At 49.0% G+C, this 22576-nt stretch overlaps 1 protein-coding gene across 1 annotated transcript in view; it reads left to right on the forward strand.

The window, feature by feature from the left end:
- The first annotated feature begins 469 nt into the window (after window positions 1-469).
- The window catches only part of LOC121276039 (leucine-rich repeat-containing protein 72), a 95226-nt gene continuing 73119 nt past the window's right edge, over window positions 470-22576 (forward strand). Inside the window, exons 1-2 of the mRNA XM_041183984.1 lie at window positions 470-633; window positions 4528-4569. Coding sequence (XP_041039918.1) covers window positions 470-633; window positions 4528-4569 — 206 coding nt within the window. The remainder of the gene's footprint in view (window positions 634-4527; window positions 4570-22576) is intronic.

The raw sequence follows: 22576 nt of genomic DNA on the forward strand, positions 1-22576 counted from the left end.
TGCAACCATTCCACTGTAGTTTCTATATTGATGTGAGCCTCGAACCTGGAATCCCCATTGATAATGGAAGGACGAGGGCACCCTGATCTCTGTCTTATTAGGCTGCCAGTCATACACAGTAACAGTGTGATGACTTCAACTAATGACATGTCTTTGTTCCTCCTTTCAGGCTCACCAGCAGCCCTTCGGGATGAGGAACTTGAAGGCCCACCCCTGACCCGAGGCCAACACCCATCAGAACACACCTGCATCACACCCTCTCTGCCAAGCAGGCACCAGGGCAGATACCATTACCTTGGTGGGCATTAGATCGCTGGCTACTATCTCGATGCACATTGGTGAGGGCACTTAACTCTTGCTTGAGGTGCAGGCGGAGGCAGAGAGTGCCCAGGCTGCCGGCTATCAGAGGACGGCTGGGAACCAGGATGATGCTCAGTTGATGGCTGATGATGGGCCTCTGGAATCGTCCATGAGGCAGCAGATGCTGGACATACAGCAGGGTGTGCTGGAGGATCTGACAAAGATACATGAGGGAATGTGTGCCACAGTCTCCATTGTGGAAAAGTACTCGCAGAGCATGAGCAATGCATTGAGCCCCATAGCCGAGCTCAGTGCCTCTTCCATGGAGAGAGTGTGACTCTCGTGGAGAGGCTCCTCCGCCCCTCTGCTAGTGACTGTGACATCCAATGAGGCTGTGGTGACTGGAGAGATGCCAGCCAAGGCACTGGCTGGTCCCAACCAGGTGGGGCCAGCACAGGCTCCACGGGCCAGAGGACCCCCACCTAAATCATCAAGGCCAACAGGACAGCAGAGTGAGTGGGCTGTCTCCAATGCCATTGCCAGTGAGGGGGGAGTACCTAGGCGTAGCACCCACAAGCAAAAACCTAAAGCACTTTAATCACAACATAGCCTGATCACAAGTGATATTTGTTTCCCCCATTTTTCCTTTCAGTTTTTAATAGTGTGATGGAAAACATCTGCCAATGGTAATTTGTAGAATATATGCCAGGCACCATTTAATGAAATGTGTTTTTGTGCAACTAGCCTCTAGATACTTCATGTGTTCTGCAGGTGCAGGGTAAGCATTGGTGCATCCCCAGGAACCCCTGATTCAGCTCCTGGAGGAGCCTCTCCATGACAGTCACACTCTCTCCATGGAAGAGGCACAGCGCTCATTGCATTGCTCATGCTCTGCAAGGACTCCTCCACAACAGAGACCATGGCATGCATTCCCTCAAGTATTGCCGCCAGATCCTCACACACACCCTGCTGTATGTCCAGCATTTGCTGCCTCATGGACGACTCCAGCCATGATGGACGTATTCCTTCTTAAATTTTATTGAACTGGCACATAGTGTATGTCGTTGATCAAGGAACTGGTCTTGTCAGGATTCAAGTATGGAGCCTGCAGCCCTGGCATGTGGCACTGGTTCTTATTTGGTAGGTTAGCTGAAGGAGTGTTGGATCAAAGCGTCCCGGGTGTCCCTGCCTCCATGGTTGCCCAGGTTAACATCTGTTCTTGGGTGACAGAGAGGCATCATGAGCCACGTTTTGAGGGGATAGCTCTTGTCACCCAGCAGCCATCCATCCAGTCGGGCTGGAGCACTGAAGAGCCTCGGCACCTGGGAGTGTCTCAGGATGTAAGTGTCATACGAGCTGCCAGGGTACCTTGCACAGACTTGCGGAATCTGCATCTCATGGTCACTCACTATCTGCATGTCCCTGGAGTGGAATCCCTTCCTGTTGCCAAAGGCACCTGTCTGAACCGCTGGCGCCTTGATGACCACATGTGTGCAGTCAATTGCACCCTGGACGCGGGGGAACCCAGCAATCACTGCAAAGCCTCTGGCTCACTCTGCCTGGTTGGCCTTGTCTGTACGGTAGTGAATGACTCCACATAATTCTCCCACTGAGCCCTGGAAGGAGCTGGAGGCATAGAAATTGAAGGCCACCATGACCTTCAGTGCCACTGGCATGGGGTGTCCACCCGCACAGTCAGAGCTGATCTCAGGGCCTATCATCTGACAAATGGAGGTCACTGACTCTCTTGAGAGGCGGAGCCGCCTTCGGCATTGCACCTTGGACATGTTGAGGTGGCTGCATCGCCGCCTTTAAACCCTGGCAGTAGGATAGTGGCATCTTCCGTGGTCTCTTCCACCTTGGACATCCTGTTGGCCCTGTGCCCCTTGTGTCTGTGCTTCTCCTCCCACAGGTCGCTCCCCTGGAGGGTGAATAGGGACACCTGGCCTCCTCCCCCTTCTGGCAATCTCTTCCTCCTCAGAAGAAGTGCCTTTAGCAGAGACCAGAATCCCCATTACCAAGGTAAGGGAAAGCTGTCTGATACCTGGAAGGCCCCAAGTGGTATGAATCCTCTGGAGTCCTGAACTAAAGCCTCTTATTTCTGTCAATGCAGCTCTGAAGCGAAATGAAGATGTCCTGTTGACACAAGCAAGCAGCAGCAAGTTATATCCTAAACGACAAAATTCTCACATTTACAAGCCACCTGACCCCTCTTATCCTGCCCAGGGATGAGGTTTTTGAAATTGTGGCCTGCCCATTTAGCCCATGCGACGGCTTGAAAATTGCACAGGCTACATAAACTCCGAGACAATAGGTGTCTCAAGGGCCTTAACTGGCTACTTAATTAATGGTGGGTGCGCCTCCGTTTTCATCGCACGCCTACCTAGCGAAATATCACAAGAGTGCACATTGACGTTGCCATGTTCAGCTGACATCAACACGTTTTATTTCATGCTCAGGTGTGTCCTGCATGTCCCTGCACGCCCAGATAAAAATTCTGGCCCATGTGTCCATCACTCAGCCTTGGCTTGTAGCAGTAGAAATATATGAATGGAACATAGTGCACCAGCTATGCCGTTTGACAGCAGTCAGCATGGCCCAGCAAACATCAAAAACATATTGTTGATACAAAAGCAAAATACTGCATATTGTGTTTTATGCCTCAGAGATATGCAGAGATGACACATGCCACTTTTCCATGGTGATAATTTTCTCCCCATTGGGGTGGGGGGGCTGGGCGGGGACAGGAGGTGGGGGGAAACGATCGCCGCCTGCGATCGGCTGCACGCCGCCATTTCACGTGGGTGGGCGAATTAAGGCCCGCCCAGTGTGACACACACCCAGAAGTGCTGAGCGCTCCCTGTGCGGATGGGGGGAGTAGGCTGAGTCGGGGCCTGCGTGCGAAAGAGCGCAGAAATCCCCTTGAGGCACAGAGCTACCTCAGGGAGATTAGTTTGAAATGTAAAAATTTAAATAAAGGGGAAAAAAGTTTTAAGACCTGTCCCCTCATTTGACAGCGCCACATGAGCTGGGACTATCCATGAATTTTTTTGAAACTTTTTATTAAAGTTTAAAACCCTCATGAAATCTCGTCCCACCTGTGGATGAGGTTTCATGATAAATGCGAAGGCCGCCTGGGCTCTTTGCCTGCCCACCAACCTTAAGGTTGGATGGGCAGCTCAGTTAATTATTTCAACTGGAATTCAAATAGCCTTAATAGGCCTTTGACAATTTGGCGGGCGCGCAGCCGACTCCGGTGCGCGCCCGCCGAACTCAAGATCTGAATGATGCGTGGTGACGTCAGGGCACACGCCCGATGTCACGGCGCGTCACTTTACGCATCGGAGAGCCAGCCCCGCCCCCTACTTGCTGACCCGAAGATTCTGGCCTGTGTTCAGGAGCTTTATTAAATGCTTCGAAAGATGTCTGCTCTCCTGCTTACAGCTTCTTGCCAGTTTAGTATCTCTTTCTCTGTAATCACACTTGGGCTTATTGACTAACAGCACACAGAACATTTAACTGACATACACAATGAAAAACCGAACAATTAAACGATTGAATACTGTTCAATATTGCAGATGCTGAAAATCTGAAATATAAATAGAACTAATGAAGGTCATCAACCTTTTTCCTGGTTTCTCTCCACCAATGCTGTCTTTCCAACATTTTCTGGGTTTTTTTCATGTTAAGAATTACTTTCCATCCACAGTTGTCCTCAAATAATCATGGCCAAGAACAGAAAATGATTACTTTGCAGGGACGATATAATCTCAGAACATCGGACTCTGACAGGATCTGAACTCTGAAGTGCTCCAAAATACATTGTGGCAGATTAAACAGCTGGTAGAGTAGACCCAGCAGGCATTAAACAGGAGTTTTAAATCGTCCAGGTCCCCCCCCCGGCCCCCTCCAAGTGAATTGACAAAAATGTTACAGTTGGTAGGAAACTCTTGGAATGGTATTATAATTTGGAGTAGTAGGACAATTTAGATCCGGTACATAAAAGGTGGCAGAAAATGTTCAGTTGGTAAAATACAAAACTCAGCGTTACGGGCCAGAGAATGTCAGTAAACAGAGCCTGTGTTTTTTGTACACGGCGCCACATTGTGCGGAATGTCTACAATAAGATGCTACTGGTAGAAGCTGCTTTGTTGACCAAGCGGGTTCCCAGACCCGACCCGAGCGCGGAAGTGGAACCCGAACCCGGGAGTGACGGCACGTTGCTAGGCAACACCTTCCAAACAGAAGATGTCGGCAGCAGCGGAGGAGGTGAGAAAATCTCCGGGGCTGAGTTAGCGGCCAGGACACAGCGAGTCGGTGACAGGCAACAAGTCCGCTTCCCCTTACCCCCAACTGCCACCCTGCAAAACCCCTAGTCCCCCCGCTGCTCCCTTATCCCCATTGCCCCAACATTAAACCCTTATACCCCCCATCCCCTCCCATCTTCTCCCCTTCTTTTCCCCCTCCTCCTCTCACCCTCCTACTCTCACACCTCCCCTCCCCCACTCACCTCCCCGTACACTGGCTTCCCTTCCACCACACTCCACGTCACTCCCCTCCTCCATCCTTCACCCTTACCTCCCTCTTTCTCCCCACCTCCCTCCCACCAAATTGTCCCTCCTCCCCATGTCTCCCCTTCCCCCTTGACACTGCTCCCCTGTGTCCCTTCTCCCTGTCGACCCTCCTCCACCTTTGACCCTTCTATCCCTCATCCGTACCTTTGTCCCTCCCCCCTCATCCCTCCCGCTTGTCCCTCCACCCCACCTCCTCCCCTTCACCCCACCTCCTCCCCTTCACCCCACCTCCTCCCCTCCATCCCTCCTCCAACCCTCCATCCCTCCTCCAACCCTCCATCGCTCCTCAACCCTCCTCACACCTCTCCTTTCCAATCTCCCCCTCTTCTCTGCCGCCTCCCCTCCCTTCTCCCACCTCCCCTCTCCTTACCTCTCCCAGCTTCCCTCTCCTCTCCCAGCTCTCTCTCCTCTCCCTCCTCCCCTACTCCCCTCTCCTCGCTGATACCCCTCACCTCTCTTACCCCCTCCCTACCCTCTCTGTCTCTTACCCCCTCCCTACCCTCTCCGTCTCCTACCCCCTCCCTACCCTCTCCATCTCCTACCCCCTCCCTACCCTCTCCGTCTCCTACCCCCTCCCTACCCTCTCCGTCTCCTACCCCCTCCCTAACCGTCTTCTCCCTCCTCCCTACCCTCTCCGTCTCCTCCCTTACACCCTCTCTCTCTTGCACTATACACTCCCTCTCCTGCTCTACTCCCTCCCTCTCAATCCCCATCCCCTCTCTCCACCCCTACCCTTTCCCCCTCCCCACCCCTACCCTTTCCCCCTCCCCCTCCCCCTCCCCTCCCCCTCCCCCTCCCCTCCCCCTCCTCATCCCCCTCCCCCTCCTCATCCCCCTCCCCATCCCCCTCCCCATCCCCCTCCCCTCCTCATCCCCTACCCCATCCCACTCCCCTCCTCATCCCCTACCCCCTCCCCCTCCTCATCCCCTACCCCCTCCCCCTCCTCATCCCCTACCCCCTCCCCTCCTCATCCCCTACCCCCTTCCCCCTCCCCTCCCCGCCTCATCCCCCTCCCCGCCTCATCCCCCTCCCCCGCCTCATCCCCTACCCCCTCCCTCTCCTTATCCCCTACCTCTCCCTCTCCTTATCCCCTACCCCTCCCTCTCCTTATCCCCTACCCCCTCCTCATCCCACTTTCCCTTTCCTCACCCTACCCCTTCCCCCATGCCCTGCTCCGCTACACCCCGCCCTCCTCCTCTTCTCCTGTACATCCTCCCCTATCCCCTCCCTGCCTCCCCTATCCCCTCCCTGCCTCCCCTATCCCCTCCCTGCCTCCCCTATCCACTCCCTTCCTTCCCTATCCCCTCCCTGCCTTCCCTACCCCCTCCCCCCCCTCATCCCCACCCCCTCCCCCTCCTCATCCCCTACCCCCTCCCTCTCCTCATCCCCTACCCCCTCCCTCTCCTCATCCCCTACCCCCTCCTCATCCCACTTTCCCTTTCCTCACCCTACCCCTTCCCCCATGCCCTGCTCCGCTAGACCCCACCCTCCTCCTCTTCTCCTGTACATCCTCCCCTATCCCCTACACTCCTCCCCTATCCCCTCCACTCCTCCCCTATCCCCTCCTTCCCTATCCCCTCCCTGCCGTCCCCACCTCCCCCCTCCTTTCCTACCACCCTCCCTCCTCCCCTACCACCCTCTCCTCTTTCCTTACCACCCTCCCCTACCCTCACCCTTCCAGTCTTACCATGCGTAATCGATATTTTGCCTCCGTTTAAACATGGGAGGACACTAGTACCACCCCAATAGTTACAGGTAGTGCAGAGGATATAGAGAAGGAGGAACTTAAAAAAATCACCATCGCTGGAGAAAAAGTAGTGAACAATCTATTGGGATTAAAGGGTGACAAGTTCCCAGGACCCGATGGCCTACATCCCAGGGTCTTAAAGGAAGTGGCAATGGAGATAGTGGATGCATTGGCTTTAATATTCCAAAATTCCCTGGATTCTGGAAAGGTTCCAGGGATTGGAAAAATGCTAATATAACGCCCTTATTCAAAAAGTGGGGGAGGCAGAAAGTAGGAAACTATATACCAGTTAGTTTAACGTCTGTCATTGGGGAATTGTTGGAATCCATTATTAAGAAAGTAGTAATGGGGCATTTGGAAAGTCAAAATGCAATCCATCAGAGTCAGCATGGTTTTATGAAGAGTAAGTTGTGTTTGACTAATTTGCTAGAGTTCTTTGAAGATGTGACAAGCAAAGTGGATAATGGGGATCCTGTTGATGTAGTATATCTGGGCTTCCAGAGGCCTTTGATAAGGTGCAGCACAAAAGATTAATACACAAGATAAGATCACACGCAATTAGGGGTAATATATTAGCTTGGATAGAGGATTGGCTAACCAACAGAAAGCAGAGAGTCGGGATAAATGGGTCTTTTTCTGGATGGCAAGCTGTAACTAGTGGGGTGCCACAGGGTTCGGTCCTTGGGCCCCAACTATTTACAATATATATTAATGATTTGGATTCAGGGATAGAAGGTACTATAGCTAAATTTGCAGATGACACCAAGATAGATGGAAAAGTAAGTTGCAATGAAGAAATAAGAAATTTACAAATGGATATGGACAGGTTAGGTGAATGGGCCAAAATTTGGCAGATGGAGTTTAACGTGGATAAGTGTGAGGTTATCCATTTTGGCCAGAAGAATAAAAAGGCGACTTATTATTTAAATGGAGAGAAACTTCAGAATGCTTCAGTGCAGAGGGATTTGGATGTCCTCGTGCGTGAATTGCTGAAAGCTAGTATGCAGATACAGCAGGTAATAAGGAAGGCAAATGGAATTTTGGCATTTATTGCTAAAGGAATAGAGTGTAAAAATAGAGAAGTGTTGTTGCAACTGTACAAGGCATTGGCGAGACCACATCTGGAGTACCGTGCACAGTTTTGGTCTCCTTACTTGAGGAGGATGTAGTTGCATTGGAGGCGGTTCAGAGGAGGTTCACTAGATTGATTCCTGAGATGCGGAGCTTGTCTTATGAGGAGAGATTGAACAGTTTAGGCCTACATTCGCTAGAGTTTAGAAGGATGAGAGGAGATCTAATTGAAGTATATAAGATGCTAAAGAGGATAGACAAAGTAGAAGTGGAGTGGATGTTTCCCCTTGTGGGGCATTCTAGAACAAGAGGCCATAGTTTTAGGCTAAGGGGTGGTAGATTTAAATCAGAGTTGAGGAGGAATTACTTTTCTCAAAGGGTCGTGAATCTGTGGAATTCACTACCTCAGAGTGCAGTGGATGCTGGGACGCTGAATAAATTTAAGGAGGAGATAGACAGATTTTTAATTAGTAAGGGTTGAAAGGTTATGGGGAGAGGGCGGGAAATTGGAGTTGAGGCCAAAATGAGATCAACCGTGATTGTATTGAATGGCGGGGCAGGCTCGAGGGGCTGAATTGCCTAATCCTGCTCCTAGTTCTTAGGTACTTATGTTCTTCCCAAACCTCCTTCATTCCTCACGTACCCCCCTCCTGTAGCCCCCTCGCCTTCACCTGTACCCCCCTTGCCTCCTCCAGTAAACCCTTCCTTTCCTCCCTCGCCTCCACCCTCCCCTCCTCCACTAGCCCCTTCCCCTCTCCCCCGCCTCTGCTCTCCCCCGCCTCTCCTCTCCTCTGCTCCCCTCCCACCTCCATTCCCCCTCCCTCCCCTCCCCCCTCTCACTTTCCCCCTTCCCCTCCCCTCATCCCCCCCTCCCTGCCTCCCTTCCTCCGCTATCCACCTCCCTTCCTCAGCTACCCACCTCTCTTCCTCAGCTACCCACCTCCCTTCCTCAGCTACCCACCTCCCTTCCTCCGCTACCCACTTCCCCAAGCCCCTTACCCTCCTCCCCATGCCCCTACCTTCCTCCCCAACCCCATCCTCCTCCCCAACCCCCTACCCTCCTCACCTATCCCCTACCCTCCTCACCTATCCCCTACCCTCCTCACCTATCCCCCTACCTTCCTCACCTATCCCCCTACCCTACTCCCTCTACACCCTCCCTCCGCACACCACCCACTCCTCCCTCTGCACTCCCTCATCCTTCCATATTACCTTCTCCCCCTGCACCCCCTCCATGCCCCGCCCCTCCTCGCTCTTTGCCCCACCCCTTCTTCCCTCTGCATCCTCCTCCCCTCCTCCCTCCACACTTTCCGCCCCCTCTGCCCCCACCCCCTCCCCTCCTCCCCTGCTCTCCCGGTCCTCCTCCCCCGTCTCCGTCCTCCTCCCCCCTCCTCCTCTTCTCCCACCCTGCCCCTCTTCCCCCTCATTTGCCTCCTCCCTCTTTCCTCTCTCCCCTTGTCCTCCCCTCCTTCCTTACCCTTCCCCTTGCTCCATCCCCTACCTTCCCTTCTCCTCATCGTTCTTCACCTTCCTCACCTCCGCATCGTCCTCCGCTCCTTCCCTTCCCCTCCCCGTCCCCTCCTCCCCCCCGTTTCCCTCCTCCTCTTCAACCCTCAAGAATGAATGGATTCATGGAGCATAGGAATTTTTACGACAATACAGAAAGAACTTGTATATTTTAGAAAATATCCTTCCTGTGTGTCAAGGTGTCTTAAAGCACTCCACAGCCATCAAATTCATTTGGAAGTGTTGTAATGTATGGGAACATTACAGCCAAATTGTGCTCAACAAGATTCCATAGACTGCAATGAGAATTATTACCAGATAATCTGTTTCAGTGGTGTTGTTGAGGGATAAACGTTGGCCAGGACACTGGGAAAACTTCCCTCCCCTCCTTCACGTAATAAAATAGGTCCTTTACACCCATGTGGGAGGGCAGATGGTACCTTGATTTAATATCTGAAGGGTGGCACCTAGGACAAGGCAGCTCTCCCTCAACACTGCACTGAAATGTCAACCTAGGTTATGTAATGAAGTGTGTGGAGTGGCGTTTGAACCTAAGAACATCCAATGCAAAGATGGGAATATCTCCATCTGAGCTACAGTTAAGGTGTCACAGCATCAACAGTGGAGGGAAATTGTAGTTACAATATGACAAATTTATATCAATAGTTTCTATTATAGATATGGATGTGAGTATTTATAATTGGAAAAAATTAATCCAACAACTGACAAAAACATGTCAGTTGGAAGTATAATTTGTAGACAGGAGGTGGCTATAGATTTAAGCTGTTTAATATATTACTGATTAATCACTGTGGCATTGCACATGCGGAGTCAAGATTTTGATGGTCTTTAAATGAAGCTGGCTTTATCAACCTCTGCAAGACATTCAAAATGAAATCTGCAATCTTTGTAGCAGATATCCTGTAGTCTCTTCAGCACTTTAGAACTTTAGAGTACCTTCTAAAATGTCATCATCACTCTATTTAAATGGCAGTTTTATGAGTCACTTCTTCTTTGTGATTGGTTTTTTGATAACAAGTTTCTGTAAATTAAACATTAGTTTCGTGAAGTTTTTGTGACTCGAGAAATTGGCAGAAATCACTTTGCTGTTGTGATGTACTATTGTAATTTGCTGCTATTTCTCTGCATATGTTGTATAATCTTTCTAAAACTACATCAGAATTTAGAAATTGATACCAACGTTAAGGTTTTTTTTGTAACAGTTTGATTTAAACACAGAGGTATTAAGGGTGGTAGTCAGAAAGTAAAATGTGCTAACAGCAAAATGTTTGGATTTAAAATTAAATGTAATTTATATGCTGTTGCTTAAATTAAAAACAGGTTATACAAAATCAATTAAAACTCTATAAAATCAAGATGAAAAATGATCTCGTTGAACTATATCTGGCTAAAGAGTAAGTAATATAATTCTTTATTACTAAGCCATAAAACATGAAATAACTTATGTAGGATTGTCATGGACTACCTTATGAATGTCACATAATATATTTTGCATCAATAGCTGAGCTTCAGGGATAGATGAAACATTTTTATATTACATACTTAAGCCTGAACTAATAAAGATATATAAACCAAAATCTGATTATATGCCTTTCAATCTATAATATTGTGGCCACCAGATTAACAGGGATTCACTGAAATCTATTAAATACACAAGTCATAGAAAGAATCCTAACTAGAGTTTTGTCAGTCATGTTGACTGCCAACAACTATTCATACTTGTGGGTACTGAACCATTACATTACCCACAATGCATGGGCATGATGGAGAAGCAGTGCTTTCTTGCTCAATCCAAAAATGTTAATAACATGCCATGAGCTGATTAATGAGAGCAAAAACCAGGATAAATCTGACAGATACAGCTGTGGTAAACTGGAATTTCCCATTTACCAGAGCCAGTTGAGAGAAAATAAATTTGCGCAAGATATTGTCTGCTGCTTTCCATTTATTTTAGGTCCTTTCACCTTTGCTGTTCTTGTGCCATCACAGAAAGTTTAACGTCCTCCATTGAAGAACATACAATTGATGTAGAATAAGTAGATTTGACTAATTGTTTCATCACTACTAATGTATGTTGAATGAATTGCTTATGGGATGTAACCTGATCCACATATACTACTTTTTCTTGTTTGTAGATATCTGAAATGCTTTACAGCCAGAAAGATATGGTGGCATATATATTTTCAGTGATCAATGTTTTTTTATCCTTTTTGTTTAATAAGGAACAGCAAAATTAAAACGAATATAATTCATTCCTTTGAGAAAAACACCAGAGAAGATTAAACAAAATTGGGATCATTCAGACCAGGATACCTGGTCAACCTGCCAGCATTATAAAATTGCATCATATCCGGATGCCCTTTAAATGGTACTGTCAGGTGTTATATTACAGGTGGACTCAGTCCTGCGATAGCCTGATGGCAGGGATCCCTCATAACTTAGGGGGCTTTAGACAAACAAATCACGTCAGTACATATCCTAGAATGCTGAAGAAAATCAGAGAAAAACTTTATGGAACTCTTGAGTACCTGTTATGAGCTACATAGGGTTGAAAGCTTTCTTCCAATCTTGCAGGCTAACATATACTTCTATTTAAAGAGGGCAACAAAATTGATTTGTGCAAATACATTCTCTTAATATCCGTCAAAATAATGGGTTCTATTCCAAGAGGCAAGCTGAAGGAGTACCTGAATAGTAACAATTTGATAAGTTCAATATGGATTTAGCCCTGACAGTTTCCTTTGTATCTTTGAGGATTTTACATATAGAGTACATAATGGCACTCTTGATGATATAGTTTATTTAGACTTTTGGAAATCGTTTGATGATTTTCCATATGAAATACTTTTAACAAATGACCACAAAAACCAAGGATGAATATGGAACTGTAGAAGAATAGGAAGCAGAGAATACTTGTGAGAACGGAGTGAGTCTTGACTCAGTGGTAACATTCCCATGTCTGAGTCTGAAGCATATGGATTCAGGCTTCACTCCAGACAGTCGTGATGAGCAAGGCAGCAGAACTCTGGCTTTTGAATTCTGGATTGGTACCCAGCAAGGCACTCCTGACTATTGGAGTGGGAGTGGGAGTGGAGTGAAGTCCCCCCCAACTCCCACCCCACCATCTCATTAGAACCAGCCAATTCTCCTGGTAGAGTTGTGACTCAATGATCTACTCAGGTAAGAAGGGCTTTTGTTATGGAAATAATTCAGAGTATGATCAACTGGATATTAAGCAGTGGAAGAAATGAGTTGGCTCATATGTCGTTAGGTATGGAAGAGAACAGAAGACGTGTGAAAGCTGTCATGTTAGATTTGGGGTGAATCCTAAGTGGAGTTTTCTAATGCAGTTAAAATATGCTGGATATGGAAGTTACTGTAAACTGATCAAATGCAAATAAATTATTTAATTTTTTACACAATTCAATGGATTGTTATGATCCTAGGCTAGACCCCAAATTTAGGTTACTATCTTGTTAAGGGCCAGTAACTTTTTGTTCAAAGTGGACAAAGTTTGAGTTCCCAGGTATTTCCAAAAAAAATAAAGCCACAAATTCCTCAATTTCGGACAAACAAACTAAACTTTACAAATTTGGAAAAGTAAAAAAATTTACAATATCAATCTTATATTCTAGCATTTGGAGTTAACATGAGGTATACGTGAATTAACAGGCAAATTGGTCGAACACACCATAATGCACTATAACTGGCAGATACGACCAAGACAGATTCCACAGATTTCTCAGCAACCCATCCAGACATCAGTGTTCACTGTGAGTTGTACAATTCGTTGAAACTCTGTCTCCCTCACAAGGGATTCTAAACTCTTTTCTGTTTCGAAGATGTGGGCTGGACCCCATTGGCATCCGGCGGGCAGTGGGGAGGTGGGGGGTGGGGTAACACAGTATGGCAAGAAGGCCAAAAATCGGTTTCACTCTGTCATGAAACCAGTTTGCGATTGTCTGCTCTACTTGTTGATAGTGGGATGTGTTTCCTGCCGGTGCATGCCGGGAATCTAATTTAAATAATTTAGCATCTCATTATAAGCCATGCTCAGCTGGATCATCTGGGCACGTCAACGTAATTGCACACCAACATGTTTTACAACTGTACATCAGTGACCTTCACCTGATGAGCTGCACTTTGCTCGGGACTTTGAGGTTTGTTTGCCTACCTTGCTTCAGGCAGCGCTCATGGTTATCAATGCCAAGCTTCATAGGCAGCACCACATCACTTATAAGGGGGCTCACAGGCAGATCTCTACCTACCAGACCTGCCAAAAGGCAGGTGTGACTTTTCAATGACTGCAGGGCTAGGGCTTGCTTGGGGAAGGGGAGAAGTGGCCTCAGGTAAGGGAAGAGGCTGCAGGGCAAGGACTGCACTGGGGAAGGGGATTCCCCAGAGTGTGTGTAGGGTACATGTTGATCTGTGCAAGTGGCCTCAAGATGGTGAGGGCTGAGAAGGCAGTTTCCAGAGGAGATGAGGCCAGATGGAGATGTGAATGGGAGAGAGTGAGTCGTGATATCCCTTGAGCTGGCAGTGAATGAGATGCCACAGTGAATGTATGATGGCCTTGTGATTATGTGAGTTTAGAGTGATAAGATGGTTGTCTTACCCTGGTGGCATGGATGAGGTCATTCACCTGTTTTCTACACTGGATGGCCGACTTCTTGTGTGCAGTCTTGGCACTGATCACCTCTGCCACCCCTTCCCAACCCAAAATGATGAGACTGATGGGCCTCCTGCGACCAAAGCAGGGGTGTAGGACATCATGGCGGACCTCCATGGTGTCCAGAAGACATCCCAGGGATGTGTCACTGAATCGGGGGGGGCTGCACTCTCCTTGGCTTTTGGGGCCATGTCTTCACTGAAATAGTCCTGGGCTGCAAACATTGAGAAGTGTGCATGTGACTGCAGTTTAAATATGGTGCCCTGTGTGAGGAAGTGGCAAGGTAACGGCATGGCAGACAAATCAAAGGCGTCCGCCAGAAAGATGGCGTGTTTCCTGTGTCTGCATAATTAATGAGGTAGGAATGGGACAATATGGAGTGAAAACCCTCCAGTGTGGCTGGTGGGGAAAATAACTTTTTTCCTGCCTGCTACCATATTTTGTGCAAATCTGAGGCGATTCCGCACTTGGTCTCTGAATTCCTTCAAGAGCTGCTCCAACCTGGACTGCCTCAACGACTGCTCACCTCCCTGGGTTTCAATCTAGACTCAGGAGACTATGTTCCCCTGGATTACCGAGTTTGCGCTCCAGCCTCTACTTACAGGTGAAATTTCAGCTCTTTTCAAGACAGTTGGCTTCACAAAGCTGGCACTGCCCCATGGTTTGTCTGAACTCTGGTCTCCCAGCTGTACCCATCTATATATGGCTCCCAGAGCTTCTCCTGAGCACAAACCCTTTTCTGCATGGAGCTAGTAACCTTCTGTCCCTTTCTTTGCTCTTCTGGACTTCTCTGAGCCCTAACTGTCTGAGGTTTGCTAACAGCAGACTTCTCCTGCCTGGAGATCTTTCTTGCTAAACACACCCAGTTATGTGGGCTTTCTTGAGCCCCAGCTCTCAGCCTTAGCAAGCAATCAGAGAATTACAGACCAGTTAGCCTAGCATCAATAGTGGGGAAAATGCTAGAGTCTGTTATAAAAGACTTGGTAACAGAACACTTGAAAAGCATTAACAGGATTAGACAAAGTCAGCATGGATTTATGAAAGGGAAATCATGCTTAACTAATCTACTGGAGTTTATTGAGGATGTATCTAGTAGAATAGATAAGGGAGAACCAGTGGATGTGGTGTATATGGATTTCAAGAAGGCATTTGATAAGGTCCCATAAGAAGCTAGTTGGTGAAATTAAAGCACATGGGATTGGGGGTAATACACTGGCATGGATTGAGAATTGGTTGACAGACTGGAAACAGAGAGTGGGAATAAATGGGTCTTTTTCCGGCTGGCAGGCGGTGACTAGTGTTGTACCGCAGGGATCAGTGCTTGGGTCCAGCTATTCATGATAAATGACTTGGATGAGGGAACCAAATGCGATATCTCTAAATTTGCTGACAACACAAAACTGGGTGAGGTTGTGAGGAGGATGCAAAGAGGCTTCAGGGCGATTTAGACAAGTTTTGTGTGTGGGCAAACACCTGGCAGGTGCAGAATAACGTAGATAATGGTGCAGTTATACACTTCGTTGTGAAAAACAGAAAGGCAGAGTATTATTTAAATGGTGATATATTGGGAAATGTGGATGTAGAAAGGGATCTGGGTGCCCTTGAACACCAGTCAATGAAAGTAAATAGGCAGGTGCAGCAAGCAATTAGGAAGGCCAATAGTATGTTGGCCTTCATTGCAAGAGGATTTGAGTTCAGAAGTAGGAATGTCTTACTGCATTTACACAGGGCCTTGGTGAAACCACACCTGGAGTATTGCGTGCGGTTTTGTTCTCCTTACCTAAGAAAGGATATATACGCCATAGAGGGAGTGCAGCGAATGTTCACTAGGCTGATAGAGGGGACGGCAGGACTGTAGTATAGGGAGAGATTGGTTCGACTGGGCTTGTATTCACTAGAGTTTAGAAGAATGAGAGGGGATCTGATTGAAATGTATAAAATTCTAACAGGTGTAGACAGACTGGATGCAGGGAGGATGGTTGGGGATGAAAGACCAGCATGCAAGATATCACATTGTTTTCAGATGAAATTTAATGTAGAGAAATGTGAGATTATGTATTTTGGGATAAACATTAAGGAAAGGAAAAATATGAAATGGAATATTAAATAAGAACATACAGAATTAATGGTTCAGACACCAAGGGTGAGAATTTGGTTCCTGTGGTGTTCACTGGAGGAGCACTATATAAGCTTTGGGATCTCCTGGGTGTGCATGTTGTCTTACCAGCTGTATTTGGCATGACCTGGACACTGGGACCTCTTGCGAAGGCTGTCCACAAGGATGTCGCCTCTGTGCACCACAAACAACTGATTTAGCAGTATCCTATCACTCAGTCTTATCAGCTGATCTCATGCCAGATGTCCTCATTTGTTTCCATTGTAAAGTGACGTGAAATCATTCAGAGGTCAAGGATTAAGCTGTGAAATCTCTTTTTGCAAAGTGCCTGGAAGTATTGTGAGGTATTTTTGGAGGTATTGTAGTGAGTTCCTGGTTGCATTCTCAAATGAAGAGCAAAGTGGTAGGTGCCCTGTTCACACAAAGGCTGCAACGAGTGTGTGGTCTGCAGTTGCAGTGCCTACAGCATGTCAGGGAGGCGGAGCAGAGGCTACGAAGAGGGCAAGTGCTGCGTGATGGCCTTTGTCAACTTGGTGCTGGACTAATCCAATGCTCTTTAACAGTGACAAGAAGCTCTCTGGACAGCCAGCCAATGCACCCAGCATTTTGGTGTACATGCCCATCAGCATTCAGTGTTCCTCTTCTGAGTTCTCTGCAGCAGAACTCATTTGCAATCTCACCCTCCAGTGGACTGACTTATGAACCATCCTTTTCCCTGGCCTGACTGCAGCCCACTTGCGCCCAGTAACCAATTAAGTAATGATGCTTCTTTATCAGTTGCTCTCTCACTTCCTTGGGTTGCTATGGCTGGGCAGGCGGCAGCTTTTGGGTGTTTGAAAGCAGAAAATCAAAGAGAAACATGGGTCTGAATTTTACCCTTGGCGGGCATACGCAATCGGTGGGCCCTGCAACGGCCGGGAAACTGGCCCCTGGCCATGATCAGCCCACGGCTGCAATTTCACATTGGTCCACCAATTAAGGGCTTCCCAGTGTGAAACGCATCTTCCCAATGATCGGGAAGGGCCGTGCAGGGGTGAGGGCTTGTTGGGTGTCAGGTCCAATGGTCACCTGGTGGGCAGTTTAAAAACGGCAGAGGCAGCTCCTTGAAAGCAGTTAGGGAAGAATCATATATTCTGCATTCTATAGACTGAAGCTATGACCTCAATAGCGGCTGGAGACGCCAGGTGGGAGGGCAGGTCAGGACAGGACTTGGAACCCCACTTTTCAGACAAGTGCTTCGCAGTGCTCTTGGACAAGGTGGCTGCCAGGAGGGACACCCTCGTTCCCAGGGATGGAAGGAGGAGGCCACTGCACCAGCCAAAAAACTCTTGGGAGGAGGTGACAGCCCAGGTCAGCCGCCATGACGTGCGGCGCACATGGTTGCAGTGTCACAAAAGGTTCAATGGCCTGCTGCGCTCGAGAAGGGTGAGTACCATGTTGGCATGGATTACTGTGGAGAAGTGTTAAGGACTGGCCATTCTCCCATGGAGCTCAGGGTTGTTAGAGTCTGAGTGCCAACCATCAATGATGCCAGAGCTGGCCAAGGGGGTGAGCCCTGGCTGCTTGGACTGAGTGCCTTGCAGCTCGAGGGCCACGACCCGGATGTGCCCTGCAAGGTGGGGTCAGGTGGGGTTGGCCAGGCTGCAATGGCGCTGCAGGTAGAGAGTGAACTAATCAATGCTCCTGTTTCCTTTCAGGAGAAGATGAGCCATAACCACATTGAGAGATCATGGACAGGCCCCCCAAACCTCCTAATAGTGACCAGATTTGAGCAGGATGCCTTGGAGCTGGAGAGCTGCCACGCACCTCGTTCAGCTGGTCATGGAGAGGCTCGGGTGCCAGATGAAGGTAAGAGTGCAGTGCACAGAGGTGAGAGTTTCGGATTGTGCAAACATTCTTGTGTAGTCTCTTAATTGATTGGAACCGCAAGACTAGAGTCCCCATCGATCATTGAAAGACGATGGCACCATGGTGCAGATCTCCACTGTCTCACCAGGGTGCTTGGCATGCATAGTAACAATTTGATGACTTAAACTAATGACAAGTCATTGTTCTCCCTTCGATTCACCGGCAGGCACTTGTTCACAGGACCCCAAAGAACCACCCCTGATGACAGAGGACTGCCGGGCTTCAGCTGCACCTGCTCACAACTGCTCTCTGAACCAGGCACGAGTGCAGGTACCAGAACCTCAGTGGGCATTAGATCTTTGGCTGGAATGTTGGTGCACAGCAGTGAGGGCACCAACACCTGGAGTGCAGGCGGAGGCAGAGAGTGCTCAGGGCACCAACAGCTGGAGGACTGCTGGAGACTATGACGATGCTGAGGTGAAGGCAGACGATGAGCCTCTGCAGTGCATTCAGTGGCAGATGCTGGATGTCCAGAGGGATGTGCAGGAGGATCTGATGGAGATCCATGAGCGTATACGTGCCATGGTCTTTGTTGTGGAGGAGTGTAAGCACTGCATTGACCCTCATGGCTGAGTGCACTGCCTTCTCCATTGAGAGTGGCAACTCTCATGGAGAGACTCCAGGTACAGAATCAGGGGTGCCTGGGGCTGCAGTCGGACCTGCAAGCCATCACCTCAGATGGTCGGTGCCAGTGTGGGAGCTGGATGAGGCACCCAGTATCCCGGCTAGGTGTCTGTCCATCAATGGTGAGCAGGGAGGTCCAGAGTGACCTCACTTTGGTACATGAGCTGCTTGTCGTCTCTGCAGCACCTCTCAGGGCGCTCTAGATGACGGCGTCATCTCCTCCGCCCATCTGCTAGTGACCGTGGCATCTGATGAGGCTACGATGACTGGGGAGATGCCAGCGATGGCACTGGCCGCTCCCTCCTAGATAGGGCCAGCAAGGGCTCCACTGGCCAGAGGATGATCACCAAGGTCATCAAGGCCAACAAGACACCAGAGTCAGCAGGTTGCTTCCAATGCCGCTGCTAGCAAGGGGATTGTACCAAGACACAGCATTCGTAAACATAAGTTAAAGGCATCATGAACACAAGAGAGACTGGTCATGGGTGACCTTCTGTTCTGGGATTTTTTTTATATGTTCACTGGTGTGGAAATGAGCACCAGAGATGGTAATGTTAATTTGTTTTGAGTGTGAAAATTACATAAATGTTGTCTTTGTCATAATGGCCTGAGTATGTTTCACCTAATTTTTGGTGCAGGGTTTGCCAGTATGTAATGCTGGATGTGAGTGGCTCTAAACTTTATTGCACAGGCACAGATTGGACTTTGTGTTCAAATGAAAGGGTCATTTCAGACATCCTGCATGGAGGCAGCAGCCCTAGCATGAGGTGGAAGCAGATCTTTGGCAGCCTAGCTGAAGGAGCATTGGATCAAGTCATCCCTGGTGTCCCTGCCTCCCTGAAGGATACAGAGGTCTGCCTCCAAGCCCTCAGTGTTCTCCTCGCTGTGCTTCTCTTCTGACTCACTACTGGATTCATCATGTATGGCCTGCGGAGCTGCCTCAAGATTCTCTTTCTCCAATAGGTCCCTCTTTGCCAGTGCCAGATTGTGGAGAGTGCAGCATGCAACCACTATCAATGACACCTGCTCTGGGGGGGGTATTGTGGTGCTCCCCCTGAATGGCCTAGGCATTGGAAGCACATCTTCAGAAGACCTATGGTCCTCACTATCACTGCCCTTGTGGAGGCATGATTCATATTGTAACGCTGCTCTGTCTCTGTTCTTGGGTGGCAGAGAGGCGTCACAAGCCACCTTTTCAATGTATAGCCCTTGTCAGACAGCAGCCATCCATCCATTCAGGCTGGATCATTGAAAAGCCTCTGCACCTGGGAGTGTCTGGGGATATAAGTGTCACGGGAGCTGCCAGGGTACTTTGCACAGAGTTGCAGAATCTGCGTCTTGTGGTCACAAACTATCTGCAAATTAATCGAGTGGAATCCCTTCCTTTTGACAAAGGCATCTGGTTGACCTGCTGGTGCCTTGATGGCCACATGTGTGCAGTCAATTGCAATCTGGACGCGGGGGAAGCCAGCAATCACTTCAAACCCTCTGGTTTGCTCAGCCCGGCTGATCTCGTCCTTATGGAAATGAATAAATGTCATTACCTGCCTGAACAGAGCTTCTGTCATCCGCTTGACGCAACTGTGGATAGTTGATTGGGACAGTGCACAAAGATACCCCACTGAGCCCTGGGAAGAGCCAGAGGCATTGAAGTTGAGGGCCACTGTGACCTTCAGAGCCAGTGGCATGGGGTTACCAACCACACAGTTGGAGGTGATCTCAGGCCCAGTCATCTGACAAATGGAGGTCACAGACTTGCTGGAGCGGCAGAGCCTCCTTCGGCATTGCACCTCAGACATATTGAGGTAACTGCATTGCCGCCTATAAACCCTGGCAGCAGGATAGTGGTGTCTTCTACAGCCCCTTCCGCCTGCTGACAAAGGCACCCGGCTGACCTGCAGGTGCCTTGATGGCCACATGTGTTGTACCCGGGATGCCAGCACCGGCTGGTCCTGCGCCCTTTGTGCCTGCGCCTCTCCTCCCACAGCTCCCTCCCCTGGAAGCTACATTGGGACACCTGGCCTCCTCTCCCTTCTGCCCCTCTCTTTTTCCTCAGAGTGGTGTCTCCAGCAGAGAGCACAACCCCCATTACCAGGGTTACAAAAAACTGTCTGGTGCCTGGAAGGGTCCATATGGTCCAAATTCTCAGAGGGCCTTGGCAACACCAATGAATCCTGAAAAGAAGCCTGGAAATGCGAAGAATGAAGCTTAGAACTGAAATGAAGCTGTCAAGTTCCAATTAGCAACCAGCAGCAAACTATCTCCTAAACTCCTCATTACTCACACTGGCAATGCTGTTGACCATTTTTATTCCACCCTTTGATGAGGTTTTGCAAAACGCGGGCTGCCCGCCTGCCGGTTTGGCTCATGCGATGAGCACAAAATTATGCAGGCAATGTAAAGTCTGGATCAGTTGGGTTTTTAATGGCCTTAAGTGGCCTTTTAATTGATGACAGGTGCAGCTCCGACCTGAAGATTGTGCATGTGCAGGATGACTTTGGAGCGAGCGTCCTGATGTCATCTTGCGTGATTTTATGCCCGATCAGGTCGGGGGCACGCCTGCCCGCGAGGTGTAAAATTCTGCCCATAAGAAACATAAGAAATAGGAACAGGGGTAGACCATTCGGCCCTTCGAGCCTGCTCCGCCATCATGGCTGATCTGCTTGTGTTCTGAATTCCACATTCCCATTTACACCTGATAACCTTTGATTCCCTTGCCTAACAAGAATCTATCTACCTCTGCCTTAAAAATATTCAATGACTCCGCGTCCTCTGTCTTCTGAGGTAGAGAAATTCAAGTTCGCACAACCCTCAGAAAAAATTTCTCCTCATCTCTGTCCTAAAAGGGCGACCCCTAATTTTAAAACTGTATCCCCTAGTTCTGGACTCACCCAAAAAAGGAAATATCCTTTCCACATTAACCTTGTCAAGCCATTTAGGATCCTGTATACTTCAATCAGATCACCCCTCACTCTTCTAAACTCCAGTGGAAACAAGCCTAGTCTGTCTAACCTTTCTTTATAAGACAACTTGCTCATTCCAGGTATCAATCTAATAAACCTCCTCTGAACTGCCTCCAATGCATTTACGTCCTTCCCTAAATAAGGCACACCAGCACCTGACTGCCCTCCCTAAGCGGGAGACTCAGAACCTCAGCAGCGACCCAGTGCAATCTTTTGTCCCAGAAGAAGTTAATGAGCATTCTCTGGATTTTTGTGACAAAGTCCGTGGAAGGAGTCAAAGTGACCAGCTGGTACCACAGCATGGCGTCAATCAGCTGGTTTATGACCAGAACTCGACCCTGGTAAGACAGCACTCAGAGCAGTCTTGTCCAGCGCAGCAGGCGAGTGGTGACTTTGGCCTCCAGCTCCTGCCAGTTCACCAGCCAGGATTCCTCAGCAGGGCAGAGGTGGACCCCCAGTAGAGGAGGCTGGTCCTGTTCCAGGTGAAAGGCCTGAGCTCCTTGGGTAGGGGATCCATCTGCCACTGACCGACCAGGAGTCCAGAACATTTGCCCCAGTTGATCCTGGCAGAGTATGTGGCAGAATAGACCTCCTGGCACTTGTGCATACTCCGCAGGTCAGCTGGCTCAGTGAACATGAGGAGCCGAGAGGACCATCCCAATGCCCGGACCGCCCGGAACAAATCCTGACAACCTCCTCCGGAAGAGGCGCAGGAAAGATTCCATGCAGATAGAATACAATTGGCCAGACAGGGGGCAACCTTGACACGCTCCTATCCCAAAGCAAAGGGGCGCCGTCAGGGACCCATTAACCTTAACTAGACACTCTGTGGCAGCATACAGAAGTCAGATCCGAGTGAAGAAATGTGTCCTGAACCCGAATGCTCACAGAGTCCCAAATAAATATTCGTGATGCACCCTGTCGAACTCCTTCTCCTGGTCAAGAGACAGGAAGGCACTTGACAGACCATTCCTCTGGAAAAAACGGATGATGTCCCAGACCAGATAAATGCTGTCAAAAATGGTGCGGCCCGGGGCCCGTGTAGAACTGGTAAGGGTGGATCACGTGGTCCAGCAT

This window comes from Carcharodon carcharias, chromosome 3 (genome assembly GCF_017639515.1).
Source record: "Carcharodon carcharias isolate sCarCar2 chromosome 3, sCarCar2.pri, whole genome shotgun sequence".
Taxonomy (NCBI): domain Eukaryota; kingdom Metazoa; phylum Chordata; class Chondrichthyes; order Lamniformes; family Lamnidae; genus Carcharodon; species Carcharodon carcharias.